Genomic DNA, 18,390 nt, shown 5'->3' with positions numbered 1-18,390 from the left:
TAGATCCCTACCGGATCTCACACTTTCCTTTGGTCCCTCGGACCTTCCCGCACTCGGACCTGTTGCATTTTACCTTGGCATATTATACATCAAACAACTTTATAATAGCACAAGTACCCATTTTTTTTATAATTTTTTTTTTTTCATTTTCTCTTACTTTTAAAACCAAAATATAACATAACATTGCATTTCCTCTTTCTTCCTCCCCCCCTTCCTTGGACCTGGACACTCCTCCACTTTTCCGTATCCCCGTTCTGTCAGGTAAACATATTTTCGTATATAAAGAACATAGAAAGAAGAAAGAAAGAGAGAGAAAATAGTTGCATCAGTTAAACAACAACAAAACTTTTTTCTAAATGCAACTGTCCTTATAATCTGCACAACGGTGCATCGAACTCCTGACAGTCTATACCACTCTCAATGGACAGAGGTGAGGGCTCCACGGGGATACTGAGGGTGTCCATTCAAGTCCTCTTCTTTTCCATGACGGCCTCAGGACAGGCCGCATCCACTACTTCCAACGGAGCTGGAGTAACGGCCGATTTCAACGATGCAGCTGCTATTAGCAGGGAAAGCGCAGCAGCGTCTTCTTTGGGTGAGCTCTGCACTGGTGACTCCGGGCGGGGTAGTTCGGGGACATGAGCGGGGGCCTCGCTCAGCTCTGCATACACCACGGGGCCCGTGGTAACTAGGCCTTCCGGTGCGCAGGGGGCCGCGTGCTGCAGCAGAATGGTGGGGGCCGCTTGCGGAGGCACTGGTAGGGCCGGGGGTACTCTCACCTTCCCTGGCGCTGCGGCCTCCGTTCCATCATCACGCAGTTTCCCCCGCAGCCTCCGTTCCTTGCTCCACTGTCCTGCGGGCCTTCCCTCCGGACTCGGGGGCTCCGCTGAGAAGTCCTCTGCTGGTATTGGTGGCAGCCGTTCTCGCTGACTCCCCTCAGGCTCCGCTCCCCGGCTCAGCATCCCGCTGCCTGCCCGTAAATCTGAAGATGACTTCTGGTGCAGCTCCATCTCCTGCCGCCACTGCCACTCTAGGCGGGCAATGCCCCGACACCTGCAGAGTCTCATACCGTCCGTTGGGCAGCACTCGAATGGCATCAGACAGCCGCAGCCAAGTTTTTCTTCTGTGCCACTCCCTCTGTGAGGTGAGGTGTCGGCAGGCCTCTCCACCATCCTGTCAGGGTCCAATATATGGAAGCGTCGATTTCCAGGCACATACTGCTTCCTTTTGGGGTACGTTGGAGGGGGTCCCAGTCCATTCAACACGACTGCAAACACCCGGACCTCTCCTCTGCGCTGAAGCAACACCGCCATACTGCACAGTACCTGGTACCGCCCCGGATCCTCCGCTGGCCACACAGATCCGACACAGCGTCCCAATTTGTAATCCACAGGTCAGTAATTGGTAGTCCACAGGTGTTTATAATCCGAAATAGAGCAGTCCAAGTTTTCCTCAGTACTTCAGTTGCAGGCTTGCCGCAGAAGATGGCGTATTAGCGGCGGCGATCCTGCCGACTACGCCAAATGTAGTGTCGGTGGTGGGGTGCCGAGCTGGGGGGGTGATAGGGGGTGATCCCACTTCTTACCGCGCAGAGATGATACAGAGACACGATGAGGCAGATTCTGGGTGCAACAGGTCCAAGTTTATTTCACACCGTCCGACTGACGGTCCTCGCGGCACACCGCGATATCTCTCTCTGCCCTCCGTGTTCAGGGCCGCTTCAACACCGTATGTTACACAAGGGACGTACTTACACGTCACGTCCCGTCTCACACTGTGACAATCCTGACAGCTCGGTTACTGTGGCCGCCTTAGGCCCGTACACCAACAGCACTTTACTAATCAGTCTCGTCGTTACACATACGGTGTTTTCCACCCAGAGCCTTGTCTCTGCTGCGGTCCTTCCCTGTCAGGACCACCCCCCTGACGTTTCCTCTCCTCAGTCCCCCTGGTCGGATTCTCCTCAGGGCACACAGACTGGCGAAGTCCTCCTGTCACCTGGGCTCCCCCTGGGGACTGGAATCTTCTGGAACCCTCCCTCAGAATTTATAACTTCCCCGGTTCCTTGAAACTGTCACTAACTGTCACCACGCCCCCCATGACCAACGGTTTCTAAAGCCCTAAGCTGCTGTAAAGTCCTTTACTCACACTCCACCCTGCCATCTAATGGTCATCCCAAGGTACTGCACGTCCACTACACTTTTCTAGTTGTTTCCCCACTGTAATCACTGTCTCCTACCTACACTGTGCAAACCTATCTTTCTTCACTCTGACTAGTCCGTCCGTCCGTCAGGTCACCTTCCCTACAGATGGGTAGGGGGAGGAAGGGGTTGAGGTGTTGGCCCACGTATTAGGGGCTGTTCAGACCCTGCTTGAGCAAGCATCTGTGTGGATGGTCTCATGCGCATTAAATTTCTTGGTGAGAGCTGCCACCTCTCCAGAAATTCAAACACCTCATATGGGGTATTGGGGGGGGTGCTTGCATCAAGCAGGATCTGAATACACCCCCTAATACGGAGCCTGACCTCACGGGTAAGGGCACGGAGATAAAGGGTGAGGCTACGTGCATAGGCCTCCTCACCATCATCTGTAGTGACTCTGGACAAGTAATTCAGCACCCCAGTGTCCACATGGGTCCGGCTCTCTTGAATGGCGACCTGGCGCCTTCTTCTTATTCGCCGTGATGCAAGAGCAGCCTGTGGGGAGGGCCTGATCTGGGCAGTTGGGCTGCTGCTCAAGTTGCCCATCTCTTCCAGGATGGGTGAGGTTGCAGCTGCAGACCGTCCTGGTGGTGTGTTGTGTCGGGCAGCCATTGTGTGGTCTTGTGATGCCTCCTCTTCAGACATCCTTCTTGTAGGGGGAGAAGATGGGCCAGCCACCTCATCCCCTACAGGATCAATAATGGGCTCTGCCTCTGAGGCCGTTCCTCGATCCGTAAGGTTGGATTGAGTTCTGTTATGAAATAGAACAGAGGCAAAAATACATCAATATTTTTGTCCCTGTAAAGTATTTGTGTAATGTTTTTGTGTCATGTGGTGTGAGGTATGTACTTACGGTCTCAGAGCCAGAATTGGGGCGAGGAAGTTCAGCCGGTCATAATATATATATTTCCGCTTTACATGGCCAGCATCCCCACTCCTGGACCGCTGCTGGCGTTCCCGGCGGTACTGGTCCCGGATGCTTCTCCACCGTTTCATCACATCTTCCACTGCAATGTGACAGGAAAGATTGTCAAAATCACATATTTGAGAGGTCACATTTTCAAACAGTAGTCTATGCATGGGGCCTTATGGGGTGTGCGTTCTACCCATGGTGGCATATGTAATTGGGCCGATACCCAGGGTCTCATTAGCTCCCCTGAAACTAATTTTAGTGGCTAGGAGGATGAGGAGCTTGTGGCCTAACCCCTAATTATGGCCGTGTGAAGCCACGTGTCACATCCTAATGTAACGGCCTCATGAGGCTAAAATTACATGCCCAGGAAGGGGGGGGGGCTGATTGTAGAGTCATTTTATAGCGCGCGCTAACGTTAATTATATTTTTATGGTTGCACTTACGAATTTTCTGCTGCTCATCACGTGGTCTGTCACCGAAGTCATGGTACATCTGGCGACAGATGCGCCTCCATGACGCCTCCTTTCTTGTGCGGTTCGCATAGTTTGCGTCGCGTGGGTCCCACATTTCTGGACGCTCCTGCACCAGCACAATTAGCATCTCCACATTTATGTAAGTGGACGCCATGCTGCTGCTGTACTCCGTGGAGGCGTACTTCCTGGATGTCTGGAGCGCTTTTTGAGCTCATTTGCATGTCTACGCTTCCTGATGATGGATTGGCCCATTTCCTGTTCACCAGCCAAAAGACCTGCGTATTGCTCGCAGGTCACACGTGTGTTCAGTCTGTAATCCGTATTTTTTGCGCACCCATAGACTTGCATTGGCGTGCTACGGGCGTAGTACGCTGACAATCGCAGCATGCTGCGAGTGGCACGGAGCGGAGGATACGGAGGAGAAATATACGCCTGGTGCGAGTGACCCCATAGAGAATCATTGGTCCGTGTCTAATGCGTGCTTTTTGCGCCTCTCACGCACCCGTATTCCTCGCCAGTGTGACTCCGGCCTAAATAGTGCTCCGTATGTCATCTGTAAGCAAGGTGTGGTCGTGTATTTTGCGCATGTCTGCATCCATATGTAATCCGTATGGCATCCGTATGGCGAGATTTTCTCGCAGGCTTGCAAAATGGACATATAATGGAGCCCTATGGCAGGGTTTCTAACAGAAACCAAAGAATAGATATAGACACATAGAATGCATATATATATAGATATATATATATATGTATTCTATGTGTCTATATCTATTCTTTCGTTTCTTTATTAAAACTGTCAGTGTGAGTTTACTGTATAGCGTACTGAATTGCCGGCTTTGCTAAAAGACACCTGGTGCGTATTTCTCGCAAGTCACATGTGTGATCTGTGTGTAATCCGTATTTTTTGCGCACCCATAGACTTGCATTGGTGTACTACGGCCGTAGTACGCTGACAATCGCAGCATGCTGCGATTGGCACGGACCGTAGAATACAGATGAGAAATATACGGCTGGTGCGAGGGACCCCATAGAGAATCATTGGTCCGTGTCTAATGCGTGCTTTTTGCGCCTCTCACGCACCCGTATTCCTCGCCAGTGTGACTCCGGCCTAAATAGTGCTCCGTATGTCATCTGTAAGCAAGGTGTGGTCGTGTATTTTGCGCATGTCTGCATCCATATGTAATCCGTATGGCATCCGTATGGCGAGATTTTCTCGCAGGCTTGCAAAATGGACATATAATGGAGCCCTATGACAGGGTTTCTAACAGAAACCAAAGAATAGATATAGACACATAGAATGCATATATATATAGATATATATATATATATATATATATGTATTCTGTGTGTCTATATCTATTCTTTCGTTTCTTTATTAAACCTGTCAGTGTGAGTTTACTGTATAGCTCACTGAATTGCCGGCTTTGCTAAAAGACACCTGGTGCGTATTTCTCGCAAGTCACATGTGTGGTCCGTGTGTAATCCGTATTTTTTGCGCACCCATAGACTTGCATTGGCGTATTACGGCCGTAGTACGCTGACAATCGCAGCATGCTGCGATTGGCACGGACCGTAGAATACAGATGAGAAATATACGGCTGGTGCGAGGGACCCCATAGAGAATCATTGGTCCGTGTCTAATGCGTGCTTTTAGCGCCTCTCACTCGGCCGTATTCCTCGCCAGTGTGACCCCGGCCATAGACTTGAATTAGATGCAGAAAATCTGCAGGTAAAAAACACGTGTGTTTTTAGTGTCTTTCTGCTGCGGAAATGCATGGAATCCGTATATAAATGTGTATCAATAAAGTTTTGTCAAAGCCAAATACCAGGAAGAATCATATACAAAGCAGCCTCATTTAAAACATGACACACCAACAAGAGACAAAAAAACGCAGTGTCAAAAATGCAATAAAAACACGTTAAAAAAACGCACACAAAAAATGCCATGAAGGATCACAGGTAACCTAACTTAAATAATGAGTGCAGAAATTCTGCAGCATCAAAAACTCACCAACAGCTCATCATTGGAATGTAGCCTTAGCCAACACTGTGAGAGACTAAGGCTGTGTGCCCACGTTGCGCTTTAAAGTGTTTCCGCCGGGTTTTTGCCGCTGCAGAAACGCTTTAAAAAAGCTAGCAAAATGCATCCCATGCAATCCTATGTGATTCCGCAGTTGCTGTGCCAGTGCTGCGGATTTTTGCGCTGCGGAATCGCATAGCGGAAAAATCAGCAGCATGTCCATTAATTTTGCGGACCCGTAATTCACACATGCTTCTCTTAGTTGTTTTTTTGTTGCATAAATTGATCTACAGTGCATTTTCAGGATGCACCACATCAATCTTTTCAGTGTGTTACTGCTTTGTTTCCATGACGAGCTTTTGATGAGTTGCTGATGTAGGAGATTTTCTACACCTATTAAGTAAATTAGGCTATGTACAATTTTTCATTGCATTTTTAGGGCGTTTTTTTTTGCATATGTTATCGCATTTTTTACTTTTTTTGTATTTTTCTTGATATGTCATGTTTTAAACAAAGCTGCTTTGTTTTTTATGCTTCCTAGTATTTGGCTTTGACAAAACTTTATTTATACGATTATTTGGAATTACAAGCTTTCTTTTTGTGTTTCTGTAGCAGAAATGCACTAAAATCACGAGTGTTTTTTACCTACAAATTTTCCACATGTAACGCAAGTCTGTGGTAAGAGTCTGCACATTAACCCCTTTCCTACATTAGACGTACTATTCCGTCCATGTGACCTGGGATCTAAGTCCCAAGGACGGAATAGTATGTCTAGCGCGATCAGCTGCACTCACGGGGGGAGCGCAGCTGATTATCACAGCTGACACCCGGCACATGTGTCAGGGGCGGTCACGGACTGCCCCCGACATGTTAACCCCTGGCACACTGCGATCAAACACGATCGCAGTGTACCGGGAGTTTAGGGAAGCATCGACAGGGAGGGGGCTCCCTCCGTGCTTCCCTGAGACCCCCACAGCAGCGCCATGTGCAGCGCTGCTGCGGGGGTCTCCTTCCCTGCAGGTCCCCGAATCCAAAATGGCGGCGGGACCTGCAGTGAGGCGGCTTCCTCATGCCTGTAAAGCGCCGGCATGAGGAAGCCTGCAGCACTGCCTGTGACAGATCACTGATCTGTCACAGAGATCTGTGATGTGACAGATCAGCAATCTGTCACATGACAGTTATGTCCCCCCTGGGACAATGTAATAAAGTAAAAAATAAAGTGTAAAAAACACGTGTGTTTTTAGTGTCTTTCTGCTGCGGAAATGCATGGAATCCGTGTATAAATGTGTATCAATAAAAAAAATTGCTAAATATTTCCTAATTTATTTTTTGAAAATAAAAAAAAAAACAATAAAAGTACACATATTTGGTATCACCGCGACTGTAACGACCCACCCTATAAAACTGTCCCACTAGTTAACCCCTTTATTGAACCCCTTAAAAAAAATAAAAAACGAAGCAAAAAATAAAGCTTTATCATCATACCGCCGAACAAAAAGTGCAATAACGCGCGATCAAAAATACGGATATAAATAACCATGGTACCGCTGAAAACGTCAGCTTGTCCCGCAAAAAACGAGCTGCCATACAGCGTCATCAGCGAAAAAATTAAAAAGTTATAGCTTGCAGAATAAAGCGATGCAAAAATAATTTTTTTTATATAAAATTGTTTTCATTGCATAAAAGCGCCAAAACATAAAAAAATGACATAAATGAGGTATCGCTGTAACAGTACTGTCCCAAAGAATAAAACCGCCTTATCAATTTTACCACACGCGGAACGGTGTAAACGCACCCCCCCAAAAGAAATTCATGAAACGCTGGTTTTTGTTCATTCTGCGTCCCAAAAATCGGAATAAAAAGCGATCAAAAAATGTCACGTGCCCGAAAATGGTACCAATAAAAACATCAACTCGTCCCGCAAAAATGACTCGGTGGGTCAAAATATGGAAAAATTATAGCTCTCAAAATGTGGTGATGCAAAAACTATTTCATAGAATAGAATCATAGAGTTGGAAGGGACCTCCTGGGCCATCTGGTCCAACCCCCTGCTCAAAGCAGGATTCGCTAAATCATCCCAGTCAGATGTCTGTCCAGCTTTTTTACAATAAAAAGCATCTTTTAGCGTGTGACAGCTGCCAAAAATAAAACCTGCCATAAATAGTAAATCAAACCCCCCATTATTACCCCCTTAGTTAGGGAAAAATAATAAAATTTAAAAAAAAAATGCATTTTCCCATTAGGGCTAGGGTTAGGGCTAGGGGTGTGTTGGGGTTAGGGTTGGAGTTAAAATTGGGGAGGGGGGGTTCCACTGTTTAGGCACATCAGGGGCTTTCCAAACGCGACATGGCGTCCGATCTCAATTCCAGCCCAAAAAGTCAAATGGCCCTGCTTCCCTTCCGAGCTCTACCATGCCCCCAAATAGTGGTTTACCCCCACATTTGGGGTATCAGCGTACTCAGGACAAATTGCACAATAACTTTTGGGGTCCTGTTACTCTTGGGAAAACAACAATTGGGGGTGAAAAGATCTTTTTTGTGGAAAAAATATGATTTTTTAATTGTACGGCTGTATGTTATAAACTTCTGTGAAGCCCTTGGGGGTTCAAAGTGCTCACCGCATATCTAGATAAGTTCCTTGGGGGGGGTCTAGTTTCCAAAATGGGGTCACTTGTGGGGGGTTTCCACTGTTTAGGCACATCTGGAGCTCTCCAAACTTGACATGGCGTCCGATCTCCATTCCAGCCAATTTTGCAGTGAAAAAGTCAAACGGCGCTCCTTCCCTTCCGAGCTCTGCTATGCGCCCAAACAGTGGTTCCCCCCCACATCTCAGGTATCGGCGTACTCAGGACAAATTGCACAGTAACTTTTCTGTCACAACTGCAGCCGCAGACGCGGCATAGTAGGCGCCTCCACGCCGATGGCGAGGGGCGGGCATCCCCCGGGGACGCAATATGGACCCTCTATACCACAGAGGGGGACCTGGGCCTACCCGAACTAGGGAAGGGCAGCGACCGGGATTCTGTGGCAGCTGAGCATGTGGACAAGGGTACATAGGACTTGATGACACCGCACAACTTCAGGTATAAATAAAGTAAAGTCACAGTACATAGCGGTCACCAGAACACACGAGGTCACCAGGACACACGAGGTCATCCAGACGCAGGCAGGACATCAGGGTCACCGGCAGACATCAGACGGGAGTCGTTTGGTTCCGGACATCCAACACGACCTACAGGCACCTGTCATGAACTCATTTTCTGCTCCACCAGTTGAGAGTTCCCCTTCCGTTCTCCCTCTGGTGGTGACAGGAGGTAGTGCGATAGGTTTAAGTGGTAGTGATCTGCCACCTGATGAGGAAGATAACGATTGGATCTCTGGAGTATCAGACTGGATATAAGACAGCCGACGCCCTATCCGGGTGCTGGTGATTCAGTCTGCTTCTCAGGTCCTGGACTTCAGCTCTCCTCCAGTCTTCTCAAGTTAAGTTTGTTTTTTGCTAATGTTCACACTTGCGCTTGTTGGTCAATTCAGTTTTTTGTGTAATCAGCCTGCCCCTGCTGGGGCTATGCTGAAATTCCACTCCTATTAATCAGTATTTGCCAATCTGCTTTTTGTCCCTTATTGGATTGGCCTCTTTTTTGCTCTGTCTCAGAATATTTCAGAATGCTGATATAGGTTTAGAAGTCTAGTGACTTCAGGGTTAATTTTGCTATCAGAAGTGTTGGACAATATTTTTGTAGGTTTTTTTTGGCAGATTGCAGACAGTGCCTTTCCTTTTCTGTCCTTTTTAGTTAGCCGGGCCCCATCGTTTGCTCAGCCTATTTTCCTGCCTTTGTTTGTATTTTCATCTTGTTTCACCGTCAATATATGTTGGGGGCTGTCTGTCCTTTGGGGTCTGCTCTGGGGCAGTTAGTTTTCCTCTTTTCCTGCTTTAGGCTTATGTAGTTCTCCGGTTGTGACGAGGCGTCTAGGACCAACGTAGGAACGCTCCACGACTGCTGCTAGTTGTGCGGTTAAGATCAGGGATCTGCAATCTGCATAGTTACCAACTTCTCTGGTTTTCTGAGACTTAGCTTGTTGTCTTTTTTTCCTCCTCGGTTTCCCATTCATAACAGGCACCACTGCAGTCATCCAGCTCCAGGCAGCGGTCATCAGGTTCCAGACTGCGGTCATTAGGCTCCAGGCATCGGACCTAGGAAGGAACTCAAGCGTGATGGCACTAACACCACAGGATTGCTGGGCCTGCATGAAGCTAGCACCGCATGGTAGTCAGAGCAGAGCATAATAGATGCTCAGCAGGAACACCGGTTGCAAGAGTCTCAGAGTCACTGGGTGCGGGGCTCCAAACACAGAGGGATTCCAGGAACATAACACAGCAGACAGTTCAGACATAGTCAGGTAAGGGATAGGTACAGGATCAAGAATTCAAGCCTGGATACACTGCCTCTAGGCAAGGGCGAATTTAGACGGGGTCAGGTATATGACAGGTACAGGATCAGGGATTCAGGCCCAGATATACTGCCTCCAGGGCAGGGCGAGGTAACAGGAATCAAGGCAGGGAATTTGGTACCATAACCGAGACAGACAAGGTCCAGAGACACAGCCACATGACACCGTCCAGGAGCTTTGTGAGTAGCTCTGCCCCTGCCCATAGGGCAGGTAAGTTTATAAAGGAGCTGCCCCTCAGCAATTGGCTGGGGACAGCATTTCAAGTACACACACTAACCCTGATAAAAGCAGGGAAGGTGTGGCTGCGCTCGCCCTAAGCACACACAGAAACCATTGCAGCACAATCAGTGCAGGAACTGCAGCCTAGTGCACCTGGCATTGTCTGCAAGCCTAGACACACGTGGAAAGTCATGCATCAGCTGCAAATGACCTCACAACCCGCGGACATCTTCCACAGCGGCGACCAGGGACCGCACATGTGAAAGGTCAAGCAGCAGAGCAAAGACCTAACACCACATGTGCAGCTACACAGCAGAGCAGGGAACTGAGCAGGCTCCACACAGGTAAAAGCCAGCAGTATCCCAGCTAAATTAGGGGCAAAGGAGTAAGGGGTTAAAGCAAAAAACATGCATTGTCACGCCGACAATCAAATACAAACAGAACGGCGTGACATTTTCCAGTCCAATTTCTCCTGTTACCCTTGGTAAAATAAAAAAATTGAACCTGAACTAATTTTTTTGTGAAAAAAAGTTAAATGTTCATATTTTTTAAACATTCAAAAAAATCCTGTGATGCACCTGAAGGGTTAATGAACTTCTTGAATCTGGTTTTGAGCATCTTGAGGGGTACAGTTTTTAGAATGGTGTCACTTTTGGGTATTTTCTATCATATAGACCCCTCAAAGTGGCTTCAATTGTGATGTGGTCCGTAACAATAAAATGGTGTTGTAAAAATTAGAAATCGCTGGTCAACTTTTAACCCTTATAACTAGCAAACAAAAAAAAATTTGGTTCCCAAATTGTGCTGATGTAAAGTAAACATGTGGGAAATGTTACTTATAAAGTTTTTTTGAGTGCTATATCGCTATGATTTAAGAGCATAAAAATTCAAAGTTGGAAAAGTGCGAAATTTTCAAAATTTTTGGCAAATTTCCGTTTTTTTCACAAATAAACACTAGTTATATAAATTAAATTTTACCACTAACATGAAGTACAATATGTCACAAGAAAACAATGTCAGAATCACCGGGATCCATGGAAGCATTCCAGAGTTATTACCTCATAAAGGGACAGTGGTCAGAATTGTAAAAATTGGCCCGGGCATTAACATGCAAACCAACCTTGGGAGTAAAGGGGTTAATCTCAGCGTACCCACAAGAGAGGCGAGAGCTTGATGTCATTATTGGTTGGGGCTCTGGATGTGGCTCCCAACCCTCTCTCAGAACTGAATGTGGCTCCCAAGGTCAAAAGGTTGGGAAATCCTTGCTCTACTATATTTAAAACCTACTCTCTCTTAATTCCCACTCAATAGAATGTTGCCACATGAAAGTGTTCTAAAGGCTAGTTCACACACTGCAGTTTTGCTGAGGAAACAAACAGTGTTTTATAGTACAAGCAAAGTGAATGTGATATCTGAAATCTCATGCACATGCTGCTTATTGTTTTCTTGCAGATTTGAACCATCAAAGCATTTTTCAAATCTGCATCATGTTAATTATTTCAACGTGTTTCACCCATTTAAATGAATGGCGAAAAAATGCATGCACTTACTTTACACAGCATTTTTCCTGTAAACACTCTGGTTTTGGCTGAAGATACTCAATAGCTGAAACCAGGTCATCCCATACGGACACAAGCAAACGTCACGGGTTTTACTGTATATAAATATATATCCAACCCTCAACAACTTTGTGAACTTGACACTCTTCTGGTGAAATGTGGGCCACTTTACTTGACTACACTCGCACTAATTATTAAAGTGTCCATTTAGCCCACATGCATCATGCTTTCCTCTGGATTGTTGGTACATTTATGGTGGTAATGAATACAAATATTGTGAGTTATTTATTATATTTTTCTCTAAAAAATAATATTAACTAATAATTAATGGACAATGTCAGACTTTAGCCATATTTTCTAGGTGTGACTTTAAATAAAATTCAAAGAAAAATTACAAACAAGTCCTTCCCCACGAGCAGACTGACATAAATGTTCTCCACAGATTGTAACAAAGCATCACTCCTCCTTCAATATAACATGGTGCAGCGACTGTAGCTGTTAAGGCTCATTTCGACTGGTCAATAATCACTCTTTCCAGATTATTGGCTCTTCTAAACAGGTCGTCAATCACCAGTCGAATAAGGAAAAATCTTATTTGTCTTGATTTTTAATCTAGTTTAAAATCCATTTTTCTCAGCAGCACATAATGATGTGTGGACACGTGTTGTGCTGGCGATTACAAAATGTTCTATGCACACAGAACAATCGTATTAACAATTGTATGTGTGCACAGAAGTGCAATCGGCCTATTTACACAGACCAGTAAACGACTGATGATCGGCTTGCGGGTAAATGATCAGCAGTTGTTTGATAGCCATTGTTAGCGCGTGGAAATGAGCCCTGCTGGCTTGCATGTAGCCAATCAGTAGTCATTTACAGACCTGAATAGACACTCTTCTATGCGCTGAGAATTATTATTAATATGATCATGTTAATATAATATCATGTTATCGTCAGCGCATATTCTGCTTACAGAAGACGATGTGCTGCAGAGAATGCAGATTTTTAAGCCTTCTTAAAAATAATTGCACCCAATGGACAAATATTTTGCTCATTTGTTGAGTGATTGCCTGACGATAATTGGGAATGAATGATCTAAGGAATACTTGTTTTCGATTATTGGCCCATCTAATGGGGCCTTAAAAGGGTTGTCCACTACTAGCACAACTCCCTCTGAATCCCTGTTTCCCCCAAGTAAAATAATAACACTTATACTCGGTACGATGGTAACGCTGTTCCAACGATCCTGAGGTCCTTGATTCCTGTGGCCAATCAGTGGTGGCTTCAATCTTTTCTCCTTCAGACAAACCAAGACATCCGGAGGAAGTGAGAGCTGTGGCTACTCTCTCACTTTCTCCGGATGTCAATTACATCCATAGGAGAGGAATGTGAAGCCACCATACTTTAGATTGGCCGTACGGATCTCGTATATGGGAGTATTGACTAAGAAGGCCGAAGCATTATTGGACCAACAGTCATCTAATGTGTATGGCCACCCTTATTATAGTGCGACGTTTGATCCATTAGTCCTGAAAACCCCACTAAAAAAGTTGTTAATTGAAACAGTACGAGACATATTTGGGCGATTTATTTATCACTAGACATGATTAATTTAAGTGACCAATTTATCTATTTTTATGATTATAAAGGATACAATAGTTTTCTCCTTTAGCCCTATAACACACAGAAGATTGAACTGTTATACACTTCTAAATAAACTCTTGAATTCGGTGATAATTCCCACTTGAGCAGCATTTATTAGGACGTTGGCATTGTCTCACTTGTTACACACTAATAAGATAAGCCCTCACAGCTCCTTATACATTGTTTTCAAGTCATGCTGAATGGATTCTTTCAATTACTTAGTCACACATACCCAGGATACCTCAGTAACTTGATAAGCTTAGGTCTGAGTTTATCTAACAACATTGGTTAGTGATTTGAAATTCTGTGTCCCAAAGCTAGGAGCGTGCCACGGCCAATGAAGCTGTTCTACATTACTCCGACAGCTGATGATAAGTGGAATCTATTGTGTTTTACAGCAAACAATATGTCATTGCTTCTTGGTTTTAGCGGTCAGAAACCCTTGTTGTTTTATAGTTTGTCTATTAAATGGATTTGCTCACATGAAACTAATACCCAGCTGCTGTGCGTCCCGGCTGCACAACCTCTGAGACATCTGATCTTTACTTGAAATTACTATAGTACACAAGGTATTCTGTATTCCACCCTGTCCTATTGTCTTTATGTTGTTGACCAAGCAAAAATAACTATTGTTGTCTCCTCCTAATCCCATAAAATTATCTGTACCCCTCAATTCAATCCTTCCCTAGATAGCATCAGTCTCCTTCAATAGCCTGCAGGTCCAGCCTCAACAGAAATCTGGCTCTAGATATACCCTATAGTAATCTAGTGTCTTAAAAAAAAATTCCAGCACCCAGAACGGTATGTTCTCTCATAAAATGGCCGTAAAATGGTATCTTGTGTCCTTCAGTTTCCTTTCTTTCATGAATATTGTACAAAGAACCCACTGTAGACCATTGGTTTGATCGTAAAAGTATCTTTCTAATATGATTACTATAAATGACATTTAAGACTTGCTTCTTTTGCATATAAATGTGTGCCCATTAGCATTTATGGGACAGAATAGCATTTTATTTCACATATTGACATTCTATAGTGCACGATACTAAATACTATAAAATACAATGTATGGTGTATAATAATTGACATTATTTAATTAGTCTTATTTTGGTATTATTGCTGACCTGAATGTAAACCTCATTTTGTTTTCCAGATTGAGTAGGACTATGGGGGCAGAAGATCTTGCATATAAGATACTGAAAGGTTGTCCTCGAGAAAGGATTTCTGCTGACGATGCCCTTCTTCATAAATTCTTCAGCACATTGCCTTGTCAACTTTACCAGCTATCTGACGGTAGGACACATCTATGTTATGTTGTCATCAAATGGCCCCTGATTCATCAACAACGTAAATTTTCACGGTGGTATTGATGGGGTGGCGGGGTGGACTATGCCGCCATGAGCTGTGGTCATGTGGCCACAAGTATGCGATATGGACACTCTTGGCCACATTCTGACTAGATGGGCACAACCTCGCTCAGTGTATATTCTAGTCACATTGTGGCCGGGAGAATGCTTATCGCCTGACTGCCACTTCCAGCACTCGAAAATCCTCACAGCAGGCAGTGCTTGCAATGTAAGGATTCACAAGTCTGCAGGCCCATAGAATGACAGCAGACTAGTAGTTTAAGCCTGGACGACCTCTTCAATAGATCGGATGAGATGCAAAGTGATGTTCGCCTTACCACATATCTTACTCCAGTTAGTGACTGGAGTAAGATTGGTGGAATAAGGAGCGACCAATGTTTGTCATGAATTTCACAAACAGGTTTCGCTATACTATTTCCTACCCCCATCCTTCCCCCAGCTCCACCAAGTATGTCACAGCTGGGTGAAAATAGTGTAAAAACTTCAAAAGTTGCAACATTATCAAAACCTCACATTGCGCAAAAATGTTTCAACTTTTCAAAGTTTTTTTGTAAACGTTTTGATGAATCAGAGACTTTGACTATTGGTGTAATGGGTGAGTACTTTTGGGTGTTCTATATATGGGGAAAATCTGTATTTAAAATACTGTACATATACAAAATGATATATTTTATGTCAGTAAGTGAATTACTTCAGAACCGTATGAGGCTGCAGTCTTACACATGCAATTTTTGATCAATTCTTTCATGCAGTTTTCAGAGCTAAACCTAGGAGTGGATAGTAATATATTTATCCTTTCTAATGTCATCCTGTTTTCTGCCTACATTAGTCTGTATCTACTGCTTTATTGTCAGAATACAATCTGTTATAAAACCACATGCGACTGATGATGGCTGACTGCTACTGCTCATAAACCCAGCGGTGCTGATAATGGAGGTGTATGACAGACTTTCTATACATACAATTCCTTGATCTATTGTCTAGTTTACAATCATGAGCTTGTCCTGCAAAGCTAATGTAGTTTGTCTGTAGGTATATAAAATTCAAATACAATTTACTTTAGATATCTAAATATACCAGAGGTTCACTGCAGTGGACGTCCTGGGAATCTGCCAGCAAACTATAATCTGTAAATAGAATCTAGACTACAGACTGTTGAAAAGGAGACTGACTGTTGGATTTTATATTCTTATCTACCTTGCTGCATTTTATAGACCTGTAGCTAAAGGAAACGATTCAGTTCCTCTTTCTAGTTGTATCTCTAGGGAACTTTTAAAAGTCCATTTAGCAAATCTGATACAAGACGATTGATGCTCAATTACTGGCCTGTTTCACAGGACGACAAATACTGATGCTAGCCAACATGGCGACAATGTGCTTGTAATAACAATGAATTACATCCTGGTATACATGGTTCAATCACCCAACGATCCAGTGATGTGCTTGTTTGTTCGGTGATTAGAGTTGAGCGACTTTTGTTTTTTTAGGGTCGAGTTTCGTTTCGTGAAACCCGACTTTTCCAAAAGTCGGGTCGAGCAAGATCGGCCGATTATAGGCAAAAGTCGGGGTCGTCCCGAAACACGAAACCCAATGTAAGTCAATGGGGAATAAAAGTCGGCAGTGAGAGGAGGACAGGAAACACACCTACAGTGCCCATTTGAATGCCAAAAGCATCAATTCTTCTTACTTAAGCTTGTCAACCTTAATTAACTTCATAATACAAGTTACGCACTGAAAAATGGGGGTTATTTGGCTAAAGTTGTGGGGGGGTAGGGCTGGCTCCAGGTTTTCATGTGCCCTGGGTGAAAGAGCGCCCCTTTAACACATACCACAAATCATCATGCTCCGATACGGCAGAGAAATAGCGGTATCGTACAATGAAAAATACTTCACTTTTTACATCTCATGACGAGGCCCATCTATTTCTCCATACAGAATCATTGGTCCCATATAATGTTTGAAACAGTATATGATGAGCTACACATAATGCTACAGTATATGTTGGTCCCCATGGATGAAGCTCCACTGTCTTATGGGCCCAAATAATGCTCCAAACATAATGGGCCCCATTTCTAATGCTCTAGTGTATAATGGGCCCTGTAAATGCTGCTCCAGTGTCTGATGTCCACCTTTGGAATGTTCCAGTGTATGGTGGGCCCCATCTATCATTCTCCAGAGTATAGTGCTCCCCAAAAATTGCTGTCCCAACATTGAAAACAATCAAATAAGTCTCCTCGCTAGGGAATCCCTGTACTAGTCTGGACTCCTCGTCGTCCCCATCTTCCATCTCACTGCACAGTATTTCAACCTTGCAAGTGCTGTGATCCTGAGCAAGCAGGGGGGGCCCACTCGTTGGCGACGGCACTGGCACAGGGCCCCTGATAGTACGGTGGTGTGTCTGATGGCGGGTGGGCCGAACCTGCACTTTCATCTGCAGCTTCCTCTTTGTCACCGTGTAAGATGGAACTGTATATGGGAAGGGTAACCTGAGTTTCATCAGGGTCAGATTCAGGCCGTGTAGTGTGCGAGGGGAATGTAGTGGTCTGGGTCAATGTACCAGCAGATTCATCGAGCAGTGGCTGGGCATCAGTGCACTTGTGTCGCCCCCAGGAGTACGGTCGCCACAGTGGCATTACCTTCCTCCTAGGGAGTGTGATGTCATGCTTGGGAGCAACGAAGGATCTCTCTAGCAGGTTAACTGATTGGGCGGCGTTATTCCCACGAGTCATGACCCTCCAAACAGCGTTCATGAAGGCAAAGTGTTTATTTTACGTGGGCAGTATGGTTGCAAAGCTGAACCTTAAAGGAATGTCCAGAAGGACACCACCAGGAGTGGAGCCTACGGTTAAATTCGACTCCACCTGGGAAACCTCAACCATGCCAGCTACAGAAAAGATGCACACATTGCAAGCTTAATTCCGTTAACGAACGAGACTCCGTCATGCCCCGCGGTCCGAGTCCGGCTTACTAGAGGGACACGTGAGGCTCTGGCACATGAGATTGGCCAATAACTGGTGTGTCATGCCCTTACATGTCCGTGGCTGCATGTGCGCTACACTGAAAAGGCCAGCGTTTGTCGCTTACAGGTGCAGATAACCCGCTGAACAACGTTAGTGATGGGGATCACTGATTACAATTATTACCCGCGAACGATGATTTCCCAGTAAGTGCAGGTCAACCGCAGTTCTGGAATTAGGCCTAACCGTCATTCCTGAAAAAATGAAAAACTTACGTGTGCAAACCACAGGTGCTGTAGCTTGCATAACAGCTCGCCAGCCGTTCTCACGCCCAGTATGGATTATACGTGATTGCACAAAGGTGAGAAAGGGTACCGTATTCCCGGATAACATGTATGGATAGCGTACACATTCAAAATATATGTCAATACATCAGGAGGCAGGCTCAGACGGTGTTAGGCCCAGTATGGCTTGCACGTGATTGCACAAAGGTGAGAAAGGGTACCGTATCCCCGGATAACATGTATGGATAGTGTACACATTCAAAATATATGTCTATACATCAGGAGGCAGGCTCAGACGGTGT

The 18,390-nt window shown here is 45.1% G+C and overlaps 1 protein-coding gene across 3 annotated transcripts in view; it reads left to right on the top strand.

The window, feature by feature from the left end:
- CDK15 (cyclin dependent kinase 15) overlaps positions 1-18,390 on the top strand; it is a 425,222-nt gene that overhangs the window by 279,989 nt on the left and 126,843 nt on the right. For all 3 annotated transcript variants that reach the window (XM_073551521.1, XM_073551520.1, XM_073551522.1), the window contains one exon: positions 14,634-14,773. In XM_073551521.1, the coding sequence (XP_073407622.1) occupies positions 14,634-14,773 (140 nt within the window). The remainder of the gene's footprint in view (positions 1-14,633; positions 14,774-18,390) is intronic.

The sequence above is a fragment of the Dendrobates tinctorius genome, unplaced genomic scaffold (assembly GCF_039654945.1).
Source record: "Dendrobates tinctorius isolate UK_male_01 unplaced genomic scaffold, ASM3965494v1 ptg000177l, whole genome shotgun sequence".
Taxonomy (NCBI): Eukaryota; Metazoa; Chordata; class Amphibia; order Anura; family Dendrobatidae; genus Dendrobates; species Dendrobates tinctorius.
Note: the sequence above shows the minus strand (reverse complement) of the source record. Positions and strands in the feature narration are given on the sequence as shown.